General features: G+C 56.1%; 2 protein-coding genes across 5 annotated transcripts; both read right to left on the bottom strand.

Annotated features, from left to right (window-relative positions):
• Positions 1-171: 171 nt before the first annotated feature.
• BCAT2 (branched chain amino acid transaminase 2) lies at positions 172-13,370 on the bottom strand. 3 transcript variants are annotated; one of them, XM_021003257.1, is made up of 11 exons: positions 12,694-13,370; positions 7,243-7,317; positions 6,677-6,880; positions 3,329-3,439; positions 2,984-3,109; positions 2,550-2,713; positions 2,068-2,210; positions 1,516-1,601; positions 1,092-1,232; positions 651-725; positions 172-538 (listed from the first exon to the last, which is right to left on the bottom strand). In XM_021003257.1, the coding sequence occupies exons 1-11, from the start codon at positions 12,715-12,717 to the stop codon at positions 500-502; spliced, it is 1,188 nt and encodes a 395-aa protein (XP_020858916.1). In that variant the 5' UTR covers positions 12,718-13,370; the 3' UTR covers positions 172-499. The 3 variants fall into 3 exon arrangements, with proteins under 3 accessions (XP_020858916.1, XP_020858914.1, XP_020858915.1); XM_021003255.2 differs by lacking the exon at positions 12,694-13,370 and adding an exon at positions 8,358-12,687; XM_021003256.2 differs by lacking the exon at positions 12,694-13,370 and adding an exon at positions 8,373-12,687.
• Positions 13,371-13,426: 56 nt separating this feature from the next.
• Positions 13,427-26,121, bottom strand: HSD17B14 (hydroxysteroid 17-beta dehydrogenase 14). Of its 2 annotated transcripts, XM_021003260.1 has the most exons (9): positions 25,823-26,121; positions 25,279-25,317; positions 24,876-24,976; positions 24,196-24,262; positions 24,017-24,108; positions 14,926-15,030; positions 14,530-14,597; positions 13,774-13,870; positions 13,427-13,681 (listed from the first exon to the last, which is right to left on the bottom strand). In XM_021003260.1, exons 1-9 carry the CDS (start codon positions 25,908-25,910, stop codon positions 13,538-13,540), a joined length of 801 nt encoding a protein of 266 aa, XP_020858919.1. In that variant the 5' UTR covers positions 25,911-26,121; the 3' UTR covers positions 13,427-13,537. The 2 variants fall into 2 exon arrangements, with proteins under 2 accessions (XP_020858919.1, XP_020858920.1); XM_021003261.1 differs by lacking the exon at positions 25,279-25,317.
• Positions 26,122-26,365: the final 244 nt, after the last annotated feature.

Here is a 26,365-nt window from a genome sequence, read left to right as displayed (position 1 = left end):
GTGGGAGCAGAGAGAGGCAAGATTCTGAACGGCCCCGAGCTCCGCCACCCTGAGGCCTTGTGGGAAAAGTGCAGCTTCTGTCAGTTCCCTGTGAGGTCAGGACTGGGGCCAAGGCAGGGGACACCTGGGTCCCTGCCGGAGAGGGGACTGCTCAGGGCCCAAGGCAAGATATCCCCTTGTCTTTGGTTCTTTATTTGGAAAATGCTGGGGAAAAAAAAAATCCACTGCAGCCTCAGATAGGAGTAGGGGGCTGGGGGATCGGAGGAGGGGCCTCTTCTGACATCATCCAGGCCCCCAGCTTTGCCCGCTGAAGCTGGTGAGGAACGGAGCGGGGCGCTACCTGAGGGTGAGGGAATGGGGCCAGATGCCTGGACGCTGGCCCATATGGCTTTGGGGGTCCCAGACCACCTGGCTGGAGAGCTATATTGCACTTGGACTCTTTGGCTGAGGTGGGGGGAGGGCAGTACAGAGAGCAGGTAGAGCCTGATCTGGACTCCGGTCACACAGGGAGCATCCACTCGTGACTGCCATCTCCATACTGGGGGAAAGGGAAGGGAGGAAGTGAGAGGCTGGTCAGAGCTCCCAGAAAGCCCTGGGGCTGAGGAGGAGGAGCTGCTGACTGGCCACCCCCCTGCACCCACAGCACCTACCTGGATGTCACACAATGTCTTATGGAATCTTAGGGTGAGGTTAGGCCCGTTCTCCATGGTGGGAATGTGGAGGTGCTGAAGAACGGAGAAGCAAGACTGAATAGAACCAGGGAGCCTGGCCTGCGCCCCAAACCCTTCTTCAAGTCAGTATTTTTTTTTCCCTTGCTTTTTGGTGAGACGGTGGGGGTTAAGTGACTTGCCTGGGGTCACACAGCTAGTAAGTGTCAAGTTTCTGAGGTGGGATTTGAACTCAGGACCTTCTTACTCCAGGGCCGGAGCTCTATCCACTGTGCCATCTAGCTGCCCCTGCCCCAAACCCTTCTTGCCAAGGCTCAGTGATTCTGGCAGTGCCACCTCCCCCCATCCCAGGGTCTTTGCACAGGGCCTGGTCGCCCCTGGTGGGAGGAGGGTCCCCAGGCTGGTCTCTGCTGCCCTTCTTACCTCACCCTGGTAGAGGATGCGATGCACTGGGCACATCTGGCATGCCGTGCCTGAGCCGAAGATCTCCAGCACGCGCTCCTCTCGAAGGGCCAGCAGCAGCTCCGACATGCTCACTGAGCGCTCGGACACTCGAAACTCCCCCTGCACGAAGCAGGGGGTCAGCCAGGGAGACAGAGATGCAGAGTGACAGAGACAGAGATTTACAGAGATACCAACTCAGAGATAAAGACCCACCCAGAGAGACAGCGCAGTCCTGCACTAGCACTCCCAGAGACACGGTCACTCAGGGAGATGACAGAGAAGGGCACCCCCCACAGTAAAGATGGGAAGCCACAGGGAGATGTGGAAACAGATGGCTACCCAAGGCCAGGCCAGCACGCCCATGCCCCACCACGATGGCCGGCCTAGGACCCATCCCACTCACCCACGTCCGGGCCAGGTCCAGCAGGCTCTGCCGAATCACCCCTGGGAGAATGATCCCGTCCAGTGGGGGGGTCACCAGCTCTAGCACTGGGATGGGGGGGGCAGGGATAGTCAGATCCCCTCAGAGACAACCCCAGGATCTCCTACCCCTCAGAGCTAGCAGGGAGCCTAGCAGCCTTTGGTTTGCTCTCTCCAGGCCTCCCCGGAGGCAACTCTGTCCACTATGGGCCAACTGTCTCCTCAGAAAGCTTTCCCCTTGGAGTGGGTAGGAAGGAGGGAAACATCAGAACTTAATAAAATAAAATAAATGCATGGAGCTGGGGCTTGGGGGGCACAGGCGGGGAAAGGGATGGCAGCTTTTTGACCACCGCTGGGGCCCTCTCTCTTCCTGAGGCCTGCTCTCCTGTCCTGTCCCCTCCAACCTCCCAGGTCTCCTAGGACATGTCTCGAGGCCCTTTCCCCCCTTCGGGCCCTGAGCTGAGCCTGGGAGCACAGGTGGGCTCTGTGGAGGCAGCAGCACCAGGGCCAGGAGGCTGATGGGCCCCCCACTCACCGCCATCTTTGTAGGTCCAGAAGATGAAGATGTTCATGGTCCCTATCTCAGTGAGCAGGTGGTCTGGGCCATAAAGCCACAAGACCTGCTCACAACCCTCTTGGTTGGCGGTCTGCTGCACGAACACCGTCGGCCCGTAATTCCTACCACGGTGGGGAGGCAGGCTCGGTGCCCACATTCGCAGGCCCGCCATCCCTCTCCCCACAATGCATGGACTCTCACAGTCCCCTTCCACACTGCTCCTCTTGTATCCCAGCATCCATCGTGCCTGGCCCAAGTAGGAAACACGCTCCCTTTCCCTGGGCCTTCCCACACTAAGCAGACCTGAGCTGGTAAACAATCTCCCGGCCCCAAGACCACTCTGTTCTCATTTGACAAGACCAACTGTGACCCAGAACCATAGAGGGGAGAGGACTGTAGGCTGGAGCTGATAGAAATCAGGGCTGAGGGCAAAGGTCAGAGGTTGGGGTCATTTTGCTCACCCTCCCTGCTTGCAGTCACCAACCCCGCCGATCCAGGCTCGGACAAAGCGGGGGTCGGCCAGTAGCGAGATGGGTGTTAAGGAGTCACCAGAGAAATAAGCGCCCACAGGACTTAGGATGACGTACAGCAGGGCTTTCATGGGAGGGTGGACACCCAGACTCGACTGAAGAATGGGGGGCTGTCAGAAACCCAGGTGCCCAGGCCCCAGCCTCCCCGTGCTCCCTCCCAGGCACACTACTCCCTTCTAGTGGTTGGGGTCACGCCGTGCTCCCGGCTGGGGAAGGGAAAGACCGGGCACCCCTTGCCCTGCCCTGTCCACAGAGCCACAAGCCTCCATTCTCCCAGCTCCTTCCCCCCTCGGGGAGCCAGGTGTCCAGACTGTCAGCCCCTCTTCTCCCTCCGAGGGGCAACCCTCCCTTCCCTCAGGGGGCACCTCATTGCCGATGAGTGTGGGCCGGATGTAGAGGCTAGCCTTCCTTTCATTCCCGCTAGGCACCCACTTCTCATCGATCTCCACCAGGCGGCGGATACATTCCAAAAGTTCTAGTTTGTCAAAGGCCTGCAGCAGAAGCAAGACCCCAAGACAGGAGCCTCAGGAGAGCCTCAGAGGCATCTGGCTCAATCCCCACTCATCTTACAGAGGGGGAGACTGAGGCTCAGAAAGGAAAGGAGAGTGGTCCATGGCCACACGGTGGAGAGCCTCAGATGTGGTGGCAGGGGAGCTTGGCCACCGCCCTGGCCCCACCCCGGGGTTCCCCTCCTGGGGGCTCTCTCTCACCGGCAGGCAGAGCCGTAAGGAGGAGCGTAACATGCGGTCCATGTTGAGCCAAGGCCGGAAGAGGCACACTCTCTGGTCCTTTCCTCGGAAAGCCTTCAGGCCTTCAAAGACCTGTGGGGGAAAGGCACTGCAGCCTGGCTCAGAGCACTGAGGCTCTGGGGCCGGCGTGTGCGCGCGCGCGTGTGTGTGTGTGTGTGTGTGTGTGTGTGTGTGTGTGTGTGTGTGTGTGAGAGAGAGAGAGAGAGAGAGAGAGACAGAGACAGAGAGAGACGGGGGAGAAGAGGGGGAGGGGGGAGAGAGAGGAGACAGAGAAGGGGGGGAAAGAGAGAGAGGAGACAGGAGAGAGAGAAGAGGGGGAGAGAGAGGGAGAGAGAGAGAGACAGAGAGAGACAGAGAGAGAAAGACAGAGATACAGAGAGACAGAGAGCAAGAGAGGAGACAGAAGAGAGAGACAGAGACAGAGAGAGAGACAGAGAATGTGGGGGAGGGCCAGGCGCTGCAGGCCCAGTGATGACCAAGGATTCACACAGGAGGGGGGAAGAGAGGCCCTGCACTGACAGCAGCAGTACCCTCCAGAGAGGAGGGAACAGGTGTTTAGTAAATGCCTGCTACGTGCCAGGCACCTTGATCCACACAACAGCCCTGCAGGGGAGGTGCTAAGATTGAGGAAACTGAGGCAGATGATGGTTAAGTGACTTGCCAGGATCACACAGCAAGTATGTTGTCAAGTGTCTGAGGCTGGATTTGAACTCAGGTCCTTCTGACTCCAAGGCTGGAACTCTATCCACTGCCCCTTTTGCCTTCAATCTTCCCCAACATCAAGGTCTTAGCCTATGAGTCCTTTCTTCTCATTATGTGGCCAAAGCATTGAAGCTTCTGGCCAGCTTAAATCTGCCTCTTTGGATTGAGTACATTACTCTGGCTGAGGCCTGATAGGGCAGGGCACTGTGAGATCATCACCACCCTAGTCCTGGAGGTTCTGCAGCCCTTCATGGACCCAAGATCCCATGGGCCTAAGCATAGGCTGACCAGATGCCTTCCTTGTGGTCTAGCCTATACAAATTCTCTGGATCACTGCTTCCTTCTGTAAATGTTCACTAGCCATCCCTCCAGTATAATGTCCTTGGCTTATAATTCACAAGTGCTATTAGTATCTTCTTGCAAAAATCAAGACTGGCAGCCTCCTCCAGTCCTGGGGTCCCTCTCTCCTGTTCTCCACAACCTTGCTGATGTCACTGAGGGGGCTAGGTGATCTGCACACTGATGTGGCTCATCCAGGAGGCGAGGTGCCTTGGCAGGCAGCAGAAAGATGGACTGTCAGTGAAAGGATCTGGGTCCACCTATTACCTGGATGACCTCGGTTGAATCACTTCCCTGCTTTGGGCCTCAATCCTCATTCATAAAATGAGGGAGTTCACCTGCATGGCCCTTAATAGCCCTTCTGGCACTAAGTGACGAACCTCCAACTTGAACTCAGCAAGAGCCAGAATCCTTTCTGATGGTCTTCAGGTCCAAGTCTTCAAAGAGAAAAGCCACCCAAAAGCAAGGAGGGTTGAGTAGCTCCCCTCAAAGGCCCGTTACCATCATTGCACCTCTCGGACCCTCCCTTTTCATCCATGTGGCTTTAAAAGCCCTTTTGGTGTGCCCTAGTCCCCTTCCACCATCTGGCCGGATGTGTTGTACTATCCAAGTCTTCCAGGGGCTCCCTGGAATACCTACACTATAGACCTCTTTGAACCCAACCCCCTTTCCTGAGCTAATTGCCCCTGCAGAATCCAAGGCCTTGGGGCCTCCACCCAGCTTTGCTCTGAATTTCTCAATATCCATTCCACCAAGCCCTAAGCTGCCTATCTGACCTGTCCTGGCTTTCCTCTGCTTCTCCATCACTCTTCCCTGGTCAGTCACTTCTTCGTGATGGCCCTTGTTCTGCCTGCAGCAGAGGGCTCCTCCCAGCAAGGCAGGTCAGGCCTTTCCCAGCTGCCCTGCCTTTGACAGATGCCCCCTGTGACTAATCTATCACGCTTCCAGCACTGGGCCGGGGACGGTTCTGGGACTCTTCAGCCACATCCTTCTTCTGCAGCTGACTGCAAACCCTTCCATTCTTCCCACCCCCCCGATCCTTGTTTGGCTGCACCTATGGGACCTTCCAGCTCCAAACGTGCAGCCTTGATTCTGACGCTTCTCACTGCTCCTGCTAGCGTCATCTCTGCCACCCCGAGTAGTGTTCACAAGTCTTGGGGGGCAGGGAGAAGTTCTCTACCACATGCTGGGCACCGGCCCCAGGAGGGCAATGGACTTCTGCATCATTATTCCCAGTTGTTTCTTGGGCAGGGAGGCACCTCCTCACGTTCCTTCTGGAAGCGTGAGCTCAGGGGTCCTCCTCTTCCACAGGGCCTCCATGGCTTTCCTAACAAAGCTGCCCTTCCATTTTCCTCAGAAAACTTGGAGAGTCGTGAGGTCTTCCTCAAGCCCCCTCACCCTTCTGCTAGGAGGGAGGCTGGTCTGCACTTTGACCTCAGACAGCAGTGGCTGGGCCGGGCCAGGGACAGGAATGCAGGTGACCCCTGCCTCCACCCTTGCTGGAGATGAGAGCCCCAGGCCTACAAGCCTTTGGTGGGGGGCGCGTAGGCAGCCAATCCTGCTGGTGTCTGCTCCAACAGATGACCACCCCACTTCCTGGGCCCATTCGGGACACTGGAGAGGTAAGGCTTGTCACCTGTTTATAGGCGGCTCCCTGCCTTCTGCCAGGGCGGCCTCCCACCAAAGCTGAGGAGGGGCAGATTCCAGCTCCCCACCCCCAGCACAAGCAACTTTAAAACCGACTCTCGGGTTTTATGGCTTCATGTCACCTTGTCCTCAGAAGACTTGTCACCACAGGGTGGCGGTAGATAGCCACTGCATTGAGAGCCAGAGCAAAGCCAACAGTGGGGAGACAGAGAGACATACGAGAGAGAGAGAGAGAGAGAAGAGAGGAGAGAGAGAGAGAGAGAGAGAGAGAGAGAGAGACAGAGACAGAGACAGAGAGAGACAGAGAGACAGAGAGACACACATACACACACAGAGACAGAGAAAGACACACACAGGAAAAAGACAGAGAGAGAGGAATGGAGGGGGGGAGAGAGACAGAGAAAGACAGCGACACAAAAATACACACAGAGACAGCCAGAAACAGAGAGGGATGGAGGGAGACACAGACACACACACAAAGAAAGGGACAGAGAGGATATGCAGATAGAGAGATGGAGGGAGGGAGGGATAGAGAGAGAAAGACAGACAAGGGCAGGATAAGAGGAAAGCACCAGCAGAGGCCACCAGCTGATGGGCATGGGGCAGGGCCCAGGGCCTTACTTCGATGCCGTAGTGAAGGGCCGAGCAGGCAGGGTGTAGCATGAGGCTCCCAAAGGGACGGATGCAAGGTGCACCCCATCCCTGTTTGCTACACCACTCCACGGTCAACATGTGGTCTGTGAACTGCTTCCCAAAGATCAGGGGTTCCCCGCTGCCTGGCTTCCTCTGCTGGGTCTGGCATAGCTCCACCTGCAATTCTGAGGCCTGGAGCCCCAGGACCCAGCTGTAAGCCCTTGGCTTGGACCTGCATCCCAGACCCCTCTCACAGAGCTAGTCCCTGCTGGCTGTGGAGGCCTCTGGGGATTGTAGAATGAAAGGCATCAGACACAGGACTCAGTGTCCATCCTCCTACAACCCTCAGAGGCTCAGGCCTCTGGACCACTGGCTCTGGGACCCCGCTTTCTGACCTCCAGCAAACCCCCACCCCCTGCCAAGGTCTCCAATCTCCTGACTTCCAGCACCACCCCCCTCAGAGTCCCAGTTTTCCTGACCTCCAGCCCTGGCTCCTGGTGGGCCCCACATTCTTTGGAGCTCAGTTGCCCAGTGTCTCCCCTGGGGCTCCTCACCTTGAAGATGCTGGCTGAGCATCTCTGGGAGGTCCAGAGCAGGCGAGGCAATGGACGCAGTTTTCTAGCCAAGATCTAACAAAATAATGACAATAGCTTATGTTGTGGGAAACAGAACTGCTAGGTAAGGAAGGGCAACAGCCCTTATTGTCCTGTTTGACAGATAGGGAAACTGAGGCTCTGCTGGGGGAGGGGCCCTGCCTCAAACAGTTCAAGTTTCTGAAGTGGGATTCAAAGCCCAGGCCTTCCTCTCTCAACTGTTTAGTTCAGGGAAATGCCAACTTCCCCTACAAATGGCCTCCCCATGAAAAAAGGCATGGAGGTCAAGGGGGTCCCTCCTGTGCCTACGAGGGGTGAGTGCTAAGGGCCCAGACATCTCCCAACCTAACCCTTTCATCTTAGAGAAGGAAAGTGGGGCCTGAAGAGGGTCTGGCCCTTGTCCTACAGAGCCTGTGGGCCTCCTGCTGGCACCCACACAGGCCAGCCAGGCCCTCCCCTGGAATCAGAGGTCAGTCCCAGACTCCTCCCCAGGGACTTTGCCCCCAACCCTTGTGCTGAGCTCAGAATGCTAGAGGCCCCAGGGACATGGCAGAGCAGGTGACCGAGCGTGGTAAGTGCTAGCCTACTGGGGGGCTATGAGAGGATCAAGGGACAATGCATTTTGGGGGGGTGTTGGGGAGGGGCCCCCACTCCTCCTGGGACCCTGGAGGTACTTTTATCCCTTTCGGGACCCTATGACCTCCCCTCCACCATCAGCTGACCACACCTAGCACCCATTCCCATAGGTTCCCCTGTATATTGGGGCTCCCAGATCCCACTCCCCAACCCCTCAGAAGGCCACGCACCCAGACATAGGCCCTTGACTATGAAACCATTCCCCAAGACCCAGCACCTGTCTAACTAGGAACTTAGGTTTCTGGGTCCTGAGCCTTCATAGCCTCAGGCCCAGGGATCTCTGGCATCCGGGCCCCTGGCACTAATCCCTTTGGGGACCAGGCCCCATGCCCAAGACTGGCCCACAGAAGAGGCAGAGGGAGGCAAGAAGGTGGGGTTAGGTCTGGTAAGGCTCTAGGGATCAGGCCCAGGCAGCTGACAGACTTCTACCCCAACAGAACCTTCCAAGAGGCAACCTGGAGCCCGTTCTGGAAGGAGGCAGAGAATGCCATGGTGGAAGAAATGGCCCCTCCCATCAGCCCCCAGGGGCAGCAGGCAGCTAGCTGCCCCTGGGGGCTGGACTGTGGGGAGTCCTTGGCTGGCTTTCCTAGGGGAGGCAAGATGAAGGTCAGTTCTGTCCTTCCAGCCCTGGCTTCCTTCTGAGGCTCCAGCGTCCAGGAAGGTTCCCTAGGAACCCCTCCCCACCAGGGGTGACCTCACAATGGACCCCCAATAGCTGGCTGGCAGGGAGAGGGAGAAGGGGACAGAGCGAGAGAGGGCAGGGGGCCTAGGTGGGGGGGTGGAGGGGGCAGGAGCCCCAAGTGCCGCCCCAGCCATGGCCACCTCGGACCCCGTGCGCCTGCTGCAGGAGGAAGTGACGTGTGCCGTGTGCTTAGACTACCTGCACGAGCCGGTCACCATCGACTGCGGCCACAATTTCTGCCGCGCCTGCATCACTCGCTGCTGGGACGAGATGGGCCGGCATTTCCCCTGCCCCCAGTGCCGGGCCCGCTCGCCCAAACGCAAGCTGCGGCCCAACTGCCAGCTGGCCAACATGGCCATGGCCGCCAAGCGCCTGCGGCCCAACACGGGCGAAGACTGGCTGCCAGGCCCAGGCACCAGCATGGGCAAAAGCCAGGAGGCCAGGGAGCCCGAGGAGGAGCTGGCCACATCTCTGGCTGAGGAAGAGGCCAAAGGGAGCCAGAATGAGCAGACGCCAAAGACCCCAGAGGACAAGTCCCGGGAAGCCCAGGATGGTGAGACCCAGACAGAGAGACCTCCCGATGCGGCCAGACACACAGAGGACAGGGAGCCAGAGACGGCTATGGCGAACAAGGCAGAGGGGCCAGTGAAAGCTCCAGACAGCAGGACACACAGAGAGGGCCAGGCCCAGGGGACAAGGCAGCCCCCTGAGGCAGCCACCGTGGAGGAGACCCCAGGGAGCGAGATGGAGAAGGCGGAGGGCACTCCTAGCGTCAAGGCAGGGAAGGGCCCCCAAGAACAGAAAGACATGGGCCAGGTCACAGGGGTGGGGAATAGTCTGGCAGCAAGCCCAGGGGACAGCAGCCAGTGGGCTAAGCCAAGGCCAGGGATGAGCCTGCCCCAGAGCCCCTGCCCCCAGCACCCAGGAGAGGACCTCTGGCTCTTCTGTCGTTGGGATGGGGCCACTCTGTGCCCTGCCTGCCACCACGAAAGAGCCCACCGGGGCCACGACCTGGTGGCACTGGACGAGGAGGGCCGAGCTACCCGGGCCCACCTCAGGGGTGTTCTGGGCAGACTGCGTGCCCAGAGGGAGGCCCTGGAGGATGCAGGGGCCCAGCAGGAGCGCCAAGTGGCCCTCTTAGATGAAGAGGCTGCCATCCGGCGCCGGCGTCTGGGGGATGAGTTTGAAGGTCTGCGCCACTTCCTGAGCAAGGCTGAGCAGGACCTGCTGAGCACCAGGCCCAAGCTGCCCGCCAAGCCCGGGGAGCCCGCCTCTCAGCCAATGCTCCTGGAGGCCTCGGCCTGGCTCCACCTGCCCAGCGCCCGCCTGCTAGGTGACAGGAGCGTCCAAGAGGGACTTCGAAAGCTGGAGGAGGAGGCTGGCAAGACCCTCGGGGCCAGGGTGATCCCTGGGGAGGCCCTGGGAGGGGCAGGCCGGGCTCAGGCCGTGCTAAAGGAGGCAGCCAGGGCCTTCCGAGAGCGGCTGTCAGGGGAACTGGACCGAGATGAGTCCCCGGTGCGCTTTGACAGCAACTCAGCTGCCGCAGGCCTAGAAGTATCAGAAGGCGGGAGGACAGTGAGGCTGGGGCCCCGGGCCAGCGCCCAGCAGGTTGACCTCTGCCCCTGTGTCCTGGGTGACAAAGCCTGGCGTGATGGTTCTCACTACTGGGAAGTAGATGTGAGCCGGTCAGGGGGCTGGGCCGTGGGCGTGGCCTGTGAGAGCAACCCCAGGCCCCAGCCCAACAAGGGGCTCTGGGCCCTGCAGCTTAGTCGAGGCCAGCTGTGGACCCCTGAAGTGACCCTGGCTATCTGGCAACAGCCCCGGCGTCTGGCCGTGTACCTGGAGGTGGAGGCGGGCCTGCTGGTCTTCTCCGATGCCCAGAGCGGTGCTCCCGTGCACAGCTACCAGGGGGCCCAATGGGGCCCAGAAGCCACTCTCAGGCCCTGCTTCTGGCTCTGGGACCTCGGAGGGAGTCTCCATCTGAGCCCCTGAGCCCAACATGCTGGGACACACAGTCCCAGATAAAGAAATGGAGACCACCAGCCTGGCCCTGTCTTTATTAGAGTGAGACAATGGCACAGACTCAGGGACCCTCATCCGCAGAGGCAAAGGAAGGGTTACTGGCCCCTTCAAGCAGCATTTATTCAGTACTTCCTGTGTGCCTGCCAGCTACTAATGCCCTAGGTTCCAAACCCAGGGCTCCCGCTAAGTCCCTGTGGTCTGGGACAAATCTTTGCCCATGGGGCCTCAGCTTCTTTCTCTTTTTGAAAGGAGATTGGCCTAGAAGGGCCTCTAGAGTCCCTTCTGGGTCTAAATTCTGTTCAAGAAAGAAGAAGAAACAGATAGCAGGAAAGTAGGGAAGAGGACATGGGATACAGCAATGAGAGAGATAGTGAGTCATGGTGAGACAGGGTGGAAGGAAAGGAGATCCATGGGGAGGAGGGACAGACTGAGCTGGAGGGGGAGACCTAGAGAGGGGGGGATTTGGGGAGAGAAATCAGGGGGCTAGGTATGGATCCAGGCTGAGAGAAGACACTGGGAGAGAAGGTGTCCTCTAGAAACTTAGCATTCTCTGGCCAGGGGCCAACTTAGCCAGCCCAGTCTAAAGCAAGCAGCTGAGAAAGAGGATGCAGATTTGGAGGTGGAAGTATTCCAGAATGGGGGAGATGGACAAAGTGTGGGAGAGGATGAGAGGACTGCAGGGGAACTGAGTGGGGAGGTGGAAGGGGGAGGGAGGAGGAAAATGGGGGAAACTGGGGGGGGGAGCAAGACTGGAGGAGGAAAAAAGCAAGATGAGCACCCACTCATGCACAGAGGATGGAGAAGGGCCAAGGAAGAGCACGGAGTCCTGGCTGTCCAGGTTCAGACTAGGGCTCTGGCCAGGCCTGGAGGGGGGCTCCTCCCATCACCAGGCCATAATGGTCGGTATCTGTCCTCAGGCAATGCCAAACTGACTGGGAATCAGTCCAAGGGTGGGGAGGGGCAGAGGACCTAGAAATAGCTGTAAGGAGGCTGGGAGGGGCCCAGGGCTGGAGCCTGAGGCACACTCTGAGGAGGCTGGAGACCTGGGACCATGGGGGGCTGCAGGGACTCTAGGAGGTGAGAAGGCTGGGGGAACATTAGGGCTGAGAGGAGGGCCAGAGACTCGATGAACCTGTTCACACCCTGGGCAGAAGTTGAGGAGGCAAAAGGTAGGCCTAATTCCTGCCTCAGGTGGGATCATTTCACAACAGCTAGACACAGGAACTCAACCAGGAAGGACCATCTTGAATAGCCCGGACGAGCCTGGGGCTGAAGGAGCTCCGCTTTGGGGGCATGCCTTTGCACACAAGGTTAAGGGACTTTAGGAAGGAGAAGCTGGAGCCCAGTGGGGCTGGGAGGGGGGCGGGAGGCCCGATGTCCTGGTCCTGGCACGGTGGGGAGGGCGGTGATGGCTAAAATGAAGCCCTTCTGGCCGGGCTTCCATGCCCCCAACCTGGCGTCCAGTACCAGAAAGAAGAACGAGGATGGAGAACGGGAGGCGGGCGAGGATGCCTTGCACGGGGCGCAGAGGGCGGTGGGGCCGGGAACTCGGAGTCCCTGGGTGTGAGCAGTGAAAGGGCTTCAGGGACTGGAAGGGGGATTAGGCAGAGCCGTCCCAGGGCGGGACTCACGCTGGACCGCGCTGCTGGCTGGAGGCGTCTGCGCTCGGGACGTCCCGGGGACGCCCTGCCGGGCCAGCTGCTCGGGGCCCCGGGCCCCCAAGCCGGGGACCAGGCGCCTGCAGCCTCTCCTGGCCCGGGATGGCAACAGGTGGGATTTAAGGGAGATAAGGGCCGCCCCGGCCCGCGTACCTCCGCTGGGGAAACAGGCACGTGGAGGAAGAGCGGCTGGAACAGCCGGCCAGGCGGGGGGCGCCGGGAAAAGGTGCCCAGAGCTGGTTGGGACTGAGCTGCCCGTCACGGATGGGCTGCCAGGGGAGTAGCCTGCCCGGGCACGGTCCCAGGGCTCCCGCGCCTCCCCGCCGGCCGGATGTACTGCCCGGAAGTGCCTCCCCCGTCCGGCCACGCTTCTCCATCACCCCCCAGTGCTCCCCGCGCGCCCCTGGAACCCACCTGGCCCAGGCCCACTGTTGCCATGGTCAGTGCCGCGGAGAAGTGGGGGCGCCCGCCCGGCCAGCGGCTTGGTCTGGTTCAGTTCTGCCCGCCCCCAGGGCCCGGGCCCCGCCCCCCGGGGCCCGGCCCCTTTACCCTGCCCCCAAGCCAGCCGCCGCCACCACCACCACCACCCACCATCCCCCGCGCTGGCCTGGAGCCCGCCTCGGCCGGCCAATCAGCGCGCTCCTCGCAGCCCCTGCCCCCCGGGGCCAGCACAAGTGCAGCTGTCCCCACGCTATCCACCACCTCCCTCAGGGCACCCGGGCGTGGCTCTCCGCAGCCCCTCCCCTTACTGGAGGGGACCCTGGCGTCCCCAGCCAGCCCCTCCACCTCCTAGAGGGGACCCCGGCGTCCCCTCAGCCCCTGCTCCCAGAGAAGCCTCCTGCTCCACTTTCTCTGCGGCCAGGGAGGGGCCGCCCTGCCTCCTTCATTAATCTCTCTAATTGGCAGTTAATTCTTCTCCTGGAGCCCGTTAGCCCGGCCCTCGCCCCAGGCCCACAGTGCTCTTCCCTGGCTCAGGAATCCTAGCCCCCCTCCGAGCCCATCGCGGGTGCGCCCCCCGCCCCAGGGGGCCACATTGGCCTGTAGTCCCCGGACCCCCACCCTCCACCCCCACCCCGTGGCGGGCTCGGCGGGGACCTGCATCCGTGGGCGCCTGGGGGCGGCGGAAATAAAATCTAAAGAGAAGAGCTTTCTGTTCCCAGTTTGTCAGTTTCCAGTTTATCGGACGGGAAGGAAGGGGCCGAGGCCAGAGGGGGCAGGGGTCGAGGAGCCGCGGCCGGAGGCCCCGGGGGTCGGCCCGTCACGTGAGGGGCACCTTGGGCCCATAGCCCAGCTCGGCGCCCCCAGTCAGGGGCAGCTCCACGCCGGTGCAGAAGGAAGCGTGGAAGGCCAGGAAGACCGCAGCAGCCCCGACCTCGTCCGGCCGGCCCATCCGTCCTAGGGGCTGAGGGGGACAGAGGTTGAATTCGGCCCAGGCTGGTCTCCAGGGGGTCTGCTCGGCCAAGCCCCGGTCCCCCGCCTGACCCCCCGGCCTACCTGCGCCTGCTCCCCTTCTCTGATTGTGGCACAGGGATCGGGGGTCTGGGAGGCCAGCTCCTTCCACATCGGGGTCCAGATGTTTCCTGGGGAGATACTGGGGGAGGGGCGAAGGTGGTCCAAGAAGGGGCCGCAGCAGGACATTAGCAAATGCTGATTGAAGGGAGAGGGCTGTGGACCCTCTTGCCACCCCCCCCCACCAGGCCCCTCGATTCAGGCTGCCCAGAACTCGGGTGTCCTGCTTCTCAGCCAATTTCCTCCAAGCCTTGGGCCTCCCAGCACACTCCCGCACCCCATTTTCCCTCCTTCCAGCCTCCCTATTTGGCTTTTCTCTCTTTATTTCCATCTCCCCAAACCTCCTATGATGCCCAGTCTCCCTATTTCCAAGCCCTCCACTTTCTTACTCCAAAGTCCCCAATCTCTGGCTAAAGTCACCCATCATCATACAACTTCTTCCCTTGGGCTCCCCAGTTTTAGGGCCCAAAGTGCTCTCAGTCCTCCTGCCCAGCCCCTAGCTGCCTGCTTCAATCTTCCTACTCCCACCAATCTCAGAACCCAGATGTGGATCTGTTCCCTCCTCCCCAGACTCCTTTTGCCCTTGTTCCTAGTGTTCAGTTAACAAAGCCCCTGGTTCCCAGCCTGAAGCCCCTCTACTCTACCTGCCTCTTCGGCCTACTCCCATTTCACCTTCCCCAGATCCCCTCCCATCCAGGCCCCCTCTTTGCTTTCACCCCACCGCCCACCTCAGCCACTCACCAGTTGACTCGGACACCATACTGACTCTCATCCAGGGCCAATGCCTTGGTCAGAGCTGTCACAGCCCCCTAGGGGATGGGAAAACCACTCAGTCTGGGCAGTCCTAGGAGATGGGCCTTGTCCTGCCCCTTGGCCTAGGGGCCACTTAGGCCAAGAAGGACCCATATGGCTCAGTAGAAGACTGGGTCTCAGGCCCAGCTGATTCAACCGGCCTCCTCTTGCCCCTCGAGACAGTGCAGACCAGCCCTTGCTAGGCACCTTGGTCAGGCTCAGCCAACACCTGAGGGATGGGAGAGGCTGTTTCTGTTTGGGCACCTGGTGTGAGTGGATGGGACACTGCCCCCTGCCAATGGCCAAGGCCAGAAAGGAAACTGTGCCATCCCTCCACCCCCATACCTTGGTGGCCACATAAGATGCGGCCCTTCTCTGCCCGATGGCCCCCACCAGGCTGGAGATGTTGATGATGCTGCCCTGACTCTGCCGAAGGAAGGGAAGAGCATTCTGTGGGGAGAAGGAAGAAGGCATGAGCCCTGGTGCCCCTGCTGCTGTCTGTGTGTCTGTCTCCAAGATCACAGACCGGCACAGCTGAGATTGAGCTGAACACACATTTCACAGATGGGGAAAAACCAACAGAGGCCAGCACCTGACTTGCCCCTCCTGCTGTAACCTGCCACCTCCTGCCCTCCCTCTGGCTCAGACTGGCCACTCCCAGTCTGACCTTTGCCTTCCCTTCTCAGGGTCTCCTTCCAGGCTCACAGCACACCCTTCCTCCCAGCCCTCTCTCACCTTTCCTGGAAACCTGGCAGTTGCCCAGCTCAGCTGCCGTGGGGCTGTCCCGGCCCATGCCCAGGTCCTCCCCCTGCAGTCGTTGGCTGCCTTACCCCAACCAGAAGCTGAGAGCAGTTAGCTACTTGCCAGGCCACATTCCCTCCTTCCTCAACGACCTTGGCACACGGTTCTTGGAGGCTTCCGTTCCACCCTGATGCCTGCCCTTACTTGGGAACTTCAGACCACACAGGGTGACATCCCCTCAAATAGCCCCTCCTAGCCACCTCAGCCATTCCTCCATTGGCCTGGTCTCTTGCCAGCCACCCTGGAGCTTTGTCCCCTACCTCATTTCCAAAAAACAGAATCCAATAGATCCTCTGTCATCACCAAAGCCTGGAATCCCTCCATTCTTCCCTACTTGGTCAGGCCTTCACCCTGCTCTGGCCTGCATCCCTCCCTTCAAGCTTGACCCCCGGGGAACCAGTTCAACTCTCCCCTCTTCTGAGCCTCAAATGCCAAGCCAAAGCCCAATCCCAGGTTACTCCCACTGGCTGCCTTCCCTTTGTCTCTTCAATGCTGAACTATTGGGATGTGATCTTCACTGGCCCTTCTGTGCTGCCTGTTAACCTCTTTGTTTGTCCCCCTGCCACCCCCACAGTGGGATTCCCTATGTCATACCCACAGCAGGTGTTCTACACCTCATCTTCCCTCCTGAACAAACTGATTTTTCCCTCTCCCCACATATCACCCCTCCAACTCTCTCTTTGACTTTTGTCTCTGAAGAAGAGTTAACCCTTCCTCGTCTCCAAGGTTCTCCTCTCCATCTCAAACCACTCCCATCATCTTCAATTTCTGCCTACCTACTGGTTCTTTCCAGTTGCTGACAAATGTGCCCAGGCCTCCTCTCTCCTTAAAAAGCCATTTACCCTACCATCCCCTCATATGATCGCCTTGTAGCTCTCCTCCTTTCCCAACCAAGCTCCTCGAAAAATCTCGCCTCTACTTCCTCACCTCCCACTCGCTTTCCAACTCCCATCAATCTGGCTTCCATCCTCTCCTGCTGCCTGAAATCTCCAAGCAGCAAAGAAAACACCACCTGTTCCCCTCGGGTCTTCATCTTCTTACCCAGAAGATCCTCCTCATCTTAAGCAACATTGTCTAGGGTTCTACTGGCATGCGCGCACACGCACACACACACACACACACACACACACACACACACACACACACGCGCGCACACACACACACACACACACACACACACACACACACACACACACACACACACACACACGAGCCCAAGATACCAACTTCCCTGCCATTGTTCTCATGTGCAGAGGTAGCTGACCCAGTAACAGAGAGCAAGGCCTTTTTCTGGATACCTTCCCCTGAGAACACCTCTGCCCCTGCTTCATCAGGCCTCAGAGAACCAGACAATGCTCTGTTCTTGGAACATCTGGCACCTTCCATCATGGGGCTCCAAGTGTTCTTCCTTTTCTGCTTCCTTTTAGCCCCCAACCTCCTGACCTAGGTGGGGGAGGGCATCTCTTTTGCTTTTAGTTTCCACATTAAGGAACTGTAAAGGACTGTTTCATTCTCACTGAAAGACATTTTCCTTTGGCTGTGATAAAAATTCAAACCTCACACTTCTTTATTCAGATCATGCATATTTCTCCCTGCTCTCCATGTCTCCTTAGTTCCTGCAAGGGTATGACCATCACTGTGTGGAGGTGAGGCAATGTGGAGGTCAGTTCATGGGGAATAAGTGAGCTGAAGAAAGAGGTTAAGATATTGAGGGTGTGTCCCCTAGAATTAGGGGAGGAGCTGGGGAGCAAAGAAGGACTGAGCTGAGCTCATTGAAGGAGGGAGGAAGGGAGGATTGGTAGTTAACAGCCAGCAGAATCTAGATTCTGCCGATAGATAGGAGGGACAGATATGGATTGATTGAACTTCAAAGGAGGATCAGATATTTCTGAGTAATTGTGATGAAGGAAGAGCCTGGAAGGGAAATCTGCTGTCTTTCTTACCAGTAACTTCCAGGAGTTACAATGGCCAACTGCTTGTGGAGATCTTTAATTCCAGGAGAAGGCCCTCTCCTCACCCCCTTCACACCTGGATACCTAACTTTCTTTTTAATCCTACCAACTTGTCTTATCTACCTTGTTGGACCAGAATCTTCAGCTGGAATCTATTTTCTCTTCCTTCTCAGGAGGCATTCTACTTAAGTCCTTCTCCTTAGTCCTTCTTTAGTCCCTCCACTTAACCTCATCCTTCCTGGTGATCCCACAGCCAACCCATTACCAGCCCTTTTCCATCTTAAATCCACCTGTTTTCCAGCTGTAGGTGACCTGACTCCATAGCTGATTATCTCTCTTTTCTAGCCCATATAGGACTGACCTGGCTACACTGAGCCTGGACATCCTTTCCTCATCTGTCCACTTCTAGCATCAGTACAGAGACAACCTTGTCTCCCCTTAGCTCACCAGTCTTTCCAGTACCCACAACTCTTCACTAATCTTATTTCTCCCAACCCCTTCAGTGTTAACCATGCTCAATCCCTCTGTCTGGATAGGCTGGTTCAGGAGTGGTTCCCCACTCAAAGCCTTATCCCATCATGGTTTCTAGCCTGGGGGCTGGCCCCAGTGGGTGTAGCCTAGCTGAGTTGAAGCTGGGCACACCCTTCTGGAGTACCCAGTGGACAGAAGGTTGAACCAGGCTGGGCTCAACCACTCTTCTCAGGTTCTGGGTTCCAACTCTCACATTTCCAGGGGAACATGGGGAGGTCTGGCACACAGAAGGAAAAGGGAGATGGGAGGCTTAATTAGAAAAAATTAGCTCCCCAACTTCACTATCAGATTCCTTCCCAATGAGGGGGCAGGGCAAGAGAACATAAGAGAGGAGTGTTTAAACAATAGATTCTCAAATAGGCAGGAGGAGGGTATGTCTGGAGACATCCCTTAGTTATTCCTTGAATGCCCATGACCGGATGGGTCAAGGAGCAAATAGGACCAGAGCAATTGGTTAAAGCAAAGAACATAACCATGATATAGTGGGTAACCTTACCTTCAGCCTCGACTTCTGCCCAGGGCTTGGTGAGAGAGATGGAGAAAGTGGGAGTGTTGGCCACACCCAGGTTCCCTTGTCCTCCCTAGTCTTGAGAAGACTGGAGGGCAGGGTACTGGAGTCCTGGCTTCTTTCTATACTGGTTCCTATTCTCATTCCACTACTGATCATATTTTTGTGTTTGGTCCATGTTTACTAAATATCCTTGCCAGATTCCTTTCTTCTAGGGTCGAAGCCATCAACTTTCAGATGACTGCTCAGGCTGTATACCAACCCAAGGATTCTAGCCTGCTGAACCTGGTATCAGCCAGGTTTTCACGTTTGACCCCTCAAAAAGGACAGAGGCAGGGACAGCTCTACACCCCTTGCCAGCAGGAAGCACTTTCAGAAGTCCAGACCTCCATCCCTTTCTCCAAAAGAATTTGGGTCAAATATGTTTGAGGGGGGAATGATGGGGTGTGGCCCAAGCCCAGGTCTTCTGCCCCTTGCCCCAAAGGGAATCTGGCTTCCCTTTGTCTACAGGCCCCAGCCCCTCATCTCCCTTTGAAAGCCATAGCCCAACCTTTTCAATCTCATCATCTATTCCCATTGTCTATTCAATCCCTCAGACCTCCCAGTCAGAATTCTCACCCACACCCTTTTCCCAGACCCTCCCCTGGTCACCCAAAGTCCCTTTAGTATATAAGATCTACCCTGGCCCTCATTCGGGGCTGAGAATCTCAAGCTTACAGGCGTCACCAGGCCTAAGTGTCTTATCACTAATAAACTTTTCCTCTGGCTGAAGATTTGAGTTGAATTCTTTCAGACGGGGCCCAGTACTGCGATCTTGGGGTTCCAGCAGCACCCCAAAGTCCTAGACCTCTTCAATAAAACATATCACAGAATGCATTGGGCTCTACCTTTGCACTTACAATGGAAAAGCCAGGGAAAGAGGTTAAAAGGAGGGAAGGAAGTTTCCTAGCAACCCTAAGCAGTCACTCTTGAGCTTCATAACATTCTCTTCCACCCCTAACTACACAGCAGTTGCCTGGTGCCCATGTGGGCACCTGTTCCCCCCTTGCAGCTACGCACAGGGGCCTGAAGCCCTGGAACAAACTCCACTTAAAAGCTAAACCTCTACCAAAAAAGCTGACCTACCTAAATTCATTAGATTGTAAACTTCTGGAGGGCAGGGACTGTCTTGGGCCTCTTTTTGTTTCCCCTGGGCTTAGCACCACAACAGCAGGCCCTAAATAAATGTGGATTGATCACTCATTCATCAAGGATAAACACATTCCTTCTGTGCTATACCCTCCCCATCCCAGGGATTCAAAGCCCCAGCTACCATTTTTCTATCTCCCACTGACTGCTCCCTTATTCCCATCCTCCCTCCACCCCCACACCAACCCTCTCCCTCAATATCCAAAGCCACCCTTCCCACCATACCCGCTGGAATGCAGCTCCATAGGTAACAAACAAGCTTTCATCTTCCATCTTTTCCTTTCCCACTCCCTCCATCTTCTTGAAGCCTGGTTCCCTTCTGATGACATAGCTTCCTTCGCTAACCTTTCTAGCACCCACTTATTTCCTTCACCCATTCCTGCACTCATTGGTCAAAATGTTGGACACTCCATGCTCCCCAATACCACTTATAGGCTTCTCTTCTATCATATCACGCAGTAATCTCTCCTCTTCTGAAGTTCACACAATCCAATCAAGATTCTAGTAACTGTTAAGCAGCAATCCCCAAGACACTCTGCTTCCTTCCTTAATGAGTCAGTGTCTGGCTCAGTCTCTCTCCCCTACAACTCCTGTCTTCATACTAAGGGACTTCAATAGTCCCTCAAACATCCAGTTCTTCAGCTTAAGAGTTTGCCACGAAATGACTCCACCCTGCCTCACCTACACACAATGATAATCATACCCTGGAAGTGGCCAGCACCCATGAGGGGACTTCTGACAGGTACAGGCCCAAGCCAAGACCTTTGCCCCTTGCCCCAAAATAATTTGGGTCCCATTTGTCTATGGGTCCTAGAAAACCCTTGGCCTGTCCTTGAATTCTCTTATTTGATCTAGGAAGTCTCTAGCTTTTGCTGAAGGCTATAATCCTAACTGATGGCCTTTCACTATCTATAGCCCAACCTCCCACAATCCTGGGTTACCCTAAACCCAGCCCAGCCCTCCACTGTCTGTTACCTTGGGATGCCGGGCTCCACCCCCCACCCCACTTCCCCACCCTTAATCCTATCTAGACCCCATTCTACCTCCCAGTCACTCCCATCAAGATCCTCCCAAGACCCTTTCTCCCTGACCCCTTCTTCAGTCACCCCAAACTACTTGGCCACTCCTAGATCCCTCTCACAGTCAGTCTGTATGTAAGATCCATCTTGTCTTCCTTAAGACGCTCAGATTCTTAAAGTCTAGCCAATGGCTAACATTCACTCTAGCCCATTTGTCAATACAAAATGTTCAGATTCTTTAAGAGCCTGGCCAATATGGCGAATCTTTAACAAACCTTTAAGAAGGCTTGGGTCGGGGGCAGCTAGGTGGCGCGGTGGATGATAGAGCACCAGTCCTCAAGTCAGGAGGACCTGAGTTCAAATCTGGCCTCAGACACACAACAGTTACTAGCTGTGTGACCCTGGGCAACTCACTTAACCCCATTGCCTCACCAAAAAAAAAAAAAAGGCTTGGGTCAAATTCATTCAGGAAGGACCCATGTGTTGCTATTTGGGGTCCCACTACCTCTAAATATCAACAAAAAGTCCCCAAGACTCCAAAGAGATCCATCACCTTTTAAGTGTCAAATCCAATGGCCTTTTCTCCATTCTCTCTGCAGCCTGTGACACTGTCAACCACCACACTCTCCTCCTGCTTATTCTTCATTCTAGGGTTTTATTACCCTGTGCTCTTCTGGCTTTCCTCCTGCCTGCCCACTCCTCCTCAGTCTCCTTTGCTGGATCTTCATCCAGGTCATACCCACTAACAGTAGAAGTCCCCAAGCCTGTCCTGTGCCCTCATCTTTATCCTATTTTCCTTAATCACCTCATCAGCTCCCAAAGATGAATGATTGCCTCTATGCAGATGATACTCAGATCTTTTGGTCGAGCTCTCCCCTGTGTGCTGACCTAAGTCTCACATTCACAGCCACCTACTGACCAACTTAACATGGATGTCTCATAGACATCTTAAACAAATCCAACTCAGAACCCAAGCCCTCCCCTCTTCCAAATTTCCTTATCATTGTAGAAAGCACCTCCATCCTCCCAGTCACCTGGGATCCCAATGTGGGTGCCCACCCTCAACTCTTCACTCTCTCCCCCTCCCCCCATCCAATCAGTTTCCAAGTCCTGTTTCTATCATCATGACACCTCAAATATGCCACCTTCTCCTCTCAGATACTGCCACTATCCTGTTTTCTGCCCTCTTCACCTCCCATCTGGACCATATACCAACAGTAGGCTGCTGTTTGTCCTGGGGTAGCTAGGTGGTGCTGCAGCAGCCCTGGCGTCAGGAATACTCATCTTCATGAGTTCAAATCTGGCCTCAGACACTTCCTAGCTGAGTGAATGTGGGCAAGTCACTTAACCCTGTTTGTCTCAGTTTCCTCATCTGTTGAATGAACTGGAGAAGGAAATGGCAAACCACTCCAGTATCTTTGCCAAGAAAACCCCAAATGGGGTCAAAAAGAGTCGGACATGAACCAACAATAAGTTGATTGATCTGCCTGCTCAAGTCTCTCCTCACTCCGGGCCACTGAGTGGCCCAAATGATCTTCCTAAATCAAAACTCTGACCGTGTTCCCCACCGCTCCCACCCCACAATCAGTAAACTCCAGTGGCTCCCTATGACCTCCAGGATCAAATACAAAATCTTCTCTGACTTCTGAAGCCCCTCAGTACCTTCCCCACACTCCCACGTACTCTTCCATCCAGTGATGGTGGGTGGCCTGCTCACTGCTCCAGGAAGAAGCCACTTCCCTCAACATTTTCACTGGCTATCCCCCCACACATGGAATTCTCTCCCTCCCCATCTCAGTCTTCTGGCTTCGAAGTCACTCTTTCTGAGCCCATCAAGGCTGGTGCCTTCCCCAAATCATGACCTCCCATTGGTCACCTATATGATGTATGTACCCACTTGTTTGCATGTTGTTTCCCCAAAAAGACTGAACACCCTGAGCAGGGATTGGGGTTTCTCCCCATTTCTTTGTGTTTCTAGAACTTCCACACGATGCCTAGAGCCTTAATAAATGCTTGTTGACTGACTGCCTGATGGAGACAGGTGACTCAGAGGACAGATTGAGTTACATAGTTTTGGGACATGGCCAATGCTGGAATTTTTTTTTGCTAGCCTATATATGTTTGTAACAGCGATTTGGGGTTGGGTTTTTTTTTCTCTGTTTCTCTTCTAAAGGGAAGTGGGAAATGACAGAAGTTATATTTTTGTTATTTGAAAAAAAAATCTAATTTTAGAAGGATTAAAAAAAGCCCACTTCCAACCTCAGAAAACCTGGAATCTCTCCAGGCCTCTCTGCTTGACCGACTGTGATGGAAAGTGGGGCATGCTTTAAGGTCACAGAAGATTGGAAAGCAGGTCCTCTGATTTACTACTCACCGTTTCAGGTACCATATTCTGCTACAAAGATGATCTGGGCAAGGCAGGGCCAGGGTTAGCTTAGGGGCTGGGACATGCTCTGGAAACTCAGCCCTGGCCTATTGTGTAAGAGGGGAAAGGTGCTGGGGGTGGGGGTGGGGAGGTCTGGCCTGTTAGCTCTACACAGACTCCACCTATGAGGCAGAGTCAAGTTTAGAACAAAGCTAACTTTTCCTCCACAGCCCAGTCAACTGAAATAATAATTAATAACAATTGATAAATGATAGTAGCAATGGGTAGAAACCTGGCTTAAGGGGATGCCTTGGACACTGAGAGGTCCAGTAAGGTGCCCAAGGTCACAAAGCTCACCAATAACTGGCTGAGCTGAAATTTCAAGCCAGGACTGCAGCTTCCAAACCCAGACCCAGGGTCAAGCTGTTGCTTGGTCAAGTGCTGTCTGTGTGACCTGGGAAAATCACTGGGACACTAGGCAGCTGAGGGGCTACCTGGGAGGGGACATTCCCATCAGGAAATCTGGGAAATCCCAGGGGCTAGTTGCCCCAAACCAGTAAACAAAGAAGACTAGAGTCCAAACAGAGTTAATTGTAATTCAGTTCCCAGGCTCTGAGAAACAAATCAGGACAGTCAGCAATCACAGACTGCCTAGGGCAGGGGTAGGGGGCTCCCTGGGGCAGGTCTGATAGCCTGACAGGCCAGACAGGATGTCCTGTTTGGAAATGGAATAATTCCCTAATGGCTTGGAGGTTTGTGGGACACGAATCCCACAGAAGCCACTCAACAAGAAATACTGGTATTATTTTTTGCATATGGCTGAGACCTTGGTCACAGAGCTAGTCAAAGTCAGCAGGAGATGGAGAACCTGGCTTTGCCCAGCTCCTGGTCCACTGGGCCACACTGCTCTTTCCCTAATGAGCCTCATTTGAGGGTCCAAGGGGTCCCTTCCAAGGCTGAGGCTCTGGGATTCTATGAAAGGAAGGAGCTTGTCTGAGGTCATTGTTACTGGGGGATTCCCTGGTGGGACTCCAGAGACCCGAATGATCTGGGCACCTCTGGCAGCGCTCACCTTCGACACTGTGTATGTGGCAAGGAGGTTCAGTTCTAGCAGGTCTCGGAAGGCCTGAGAGGAAGTCTCTTCCAGTATCTCCTCTGGGGGATCTGAGTTAGGCAGGGAGGAAGAAGAATAAGAGGAATAGAGGCCAGAGATGGAGGATGGGAGGGTGAAGGGGAGGTGGGGAGACTCACGGCGTCCAGCATTGTTCACCAAGCAGTCCAGGCGGCCAAAACGTTGCAGAGTCTCAAAGATCAGGGCCTGTAGGCCAGGAGGCAAAATCTCAGAGCCTGAGAGACCCCAAAAATAAGGGACCAGAGAGTTAGGAGACTGGCAGATTCGGAGACAGTCTATGAGAGACAGAGACATCTCCAGGCAGAGATGCCAAGGCTCGCAGAGATGTAGCCGGAAGAAACCCCAGAAAAGTGTGAACAGAAGAACTGGATTTGTGGAGATGTGGAGGAAAGAGACATGAAGACTGGGTCAAGGTCAAAATTTGGGGAAGGGAGATAGACAGGGAATGCTGGGGAACTGAGTGTTGGAGTTCTCAGACAGGGAATGCTGGGGAGCTGAGTGTTGGAATTCTCCCAAGCCTCTTTCTCTTCCCTCCCTCAGCTGCTCACATACATGGGCCACAGAGAAGGGCAAGATCAGAGACCCAAAGAAACCCAGAAGCAGAGGGGTGGATGGATGGGTGGATTTTGTGTGTGTGTGTGTGTGTGTGTGTGTGTGAGAGAGAGAGAGAGAGAGAGAGAGAGAGAGAGAGAGAGAGAGAGAGAGAGAGAGAAGACAGATTGGGTCGAATTCATTCCCCTGTGTCCCTATTTTGGGGTCCCAGCACCCCTAAACCTCAACAGGGGGAGGAGAAGCTCACCTCCACTTCTCTTTCTTTGGTCACATCACATCGGATGAAGACAGCGCCTGCTGGTGGCTGGACTAAACACAATTCCTTTTCAAGAGCCTGGCCACCTGACTCTGGGGAGAAAGCAGGGCTGGAGTTCTCATCTGAATGGTAGCAGGGGGTCCAGGGAACTGAACTAGAGGAGGGGAGGTGCCGGGTCCCTCAGAGGGAGGAGGCTGGGGGACAGGACAGAGGATTATTGAAGGGCTAGGGGAGAGGGAGGTCGTGATCACTGAGGGGCTGGGGGAGGGGGATCCTGGGTCCCTGAGAGGGAGGGGGCTGGTGGACAGACACCTTGGTCACTGAGTTGGTGGGGCAGGGGCTGGGAGCCTGGGTCCCTGAGGCTGTGAAGGGATCACCTGGGTCTCTCTCTTACCATCCTTGTCACAGATAATCACTTTAGCACCATTCTCCACTAGGAGGCAAAAGAGGGGGTGGATTTGGAGATAGTTCGTGGGTCAGGGTTTCAGACCCTTAGGTTCCCCTTCTTGGCCGCTGCTGGTGGCCCCAGAACTTCCCTCCCTTAACTCGTGATTTCTATCCCAAGATAGCTAGGACGAAGGGCAGGTTCGCCTCAGGCACAAGATCCCCAGGACCTAGGCGACACTTTCCGATAGCCCCACCTCCACGGGCTCTCACAACAGGAGTCCAAGCGTCTCCTTTCCCTTACCCCACTTTAGCTGATTCTCGAGGGCCTTGTTCCACACCCCCTGGGGAACTATCCAGGCCTTAATCCCTTCCTCCAGCCCTACCCCAGCTTGGAAGACTATTCACTCAACCAGATACTGCCTCTCTTTCGACCTCAGGTTACACGTCGGGCTAAAGGATCCATCGCGCGACGGGAGTTTGAGGGCCCATCATCCCGGATTGTGGGGGTCCAGGGCCATCCCCTCCACAGCCCTCCCCAAGTCCAGGCTCACCGAAGGCGCGCACGATACCAGCGCCTATACCCCGAGCACCGCCGGTCACCAAGACCACCCGACCCTCGCTGCTAGGACCCGCAGCCATTTCCAGCCCCCGGGACCAGTGGCCTCAGGTAGGACGATTGTCTTTCCTTCGGTGTTTGTCCCTCCGCAACCACTGGGGTTAGATCTTGAGTCCAGACTAGAAAAGCGCTGTCACAGCAGCTCCCGCCCCTTTTAGGTCCAAAGACCTCCAGCGACCATCCCCTTCCTCTCCTTGCTCCCCTTTCCTCCGCCCACAAGCCTAGGACCCCTGTTCTAACCTCTACAAGGAAGATCGATAAGACTTTTGCCCCGGCCACAACCAGGGAGATCTAGGCGTCTCCTTCCACAAACCCCGCCCAGGCTCCTAGGAGACCCTGCCCTAGCACCGCCCCCATCCTCGGGTTAGGGAATTGTCAAAAAACTACAACTCCCACGAGGTCCCGCGGGCAGAAGAGCAAGGCCAACAATGGAAAACGCCCCCTAGCCTATTGGGAGATGTAGTTCTGGCTTTCAAAG

This window comes from Phascolarctos cinereus, unplaced genomic scaffold, assembly GCF_003287225.1.
Source record: "Phascolarctos cinereus isolate Bilbo 61053 unplaced genomic scaffold, phaCin_HiC Scaffold_726;HRSCAF=1367, whole genome shotgun sequence".
Lineage (NCBI taxonomy): Eukaryota > Metazoa > Chordata > Mammalia > Diprotodontia > Phascolarctidae > Phascolarctos > Phascolarctos cinereus.
This window is presented reverse-complemented; position numbering and strand designations above follow the sequence as displayed.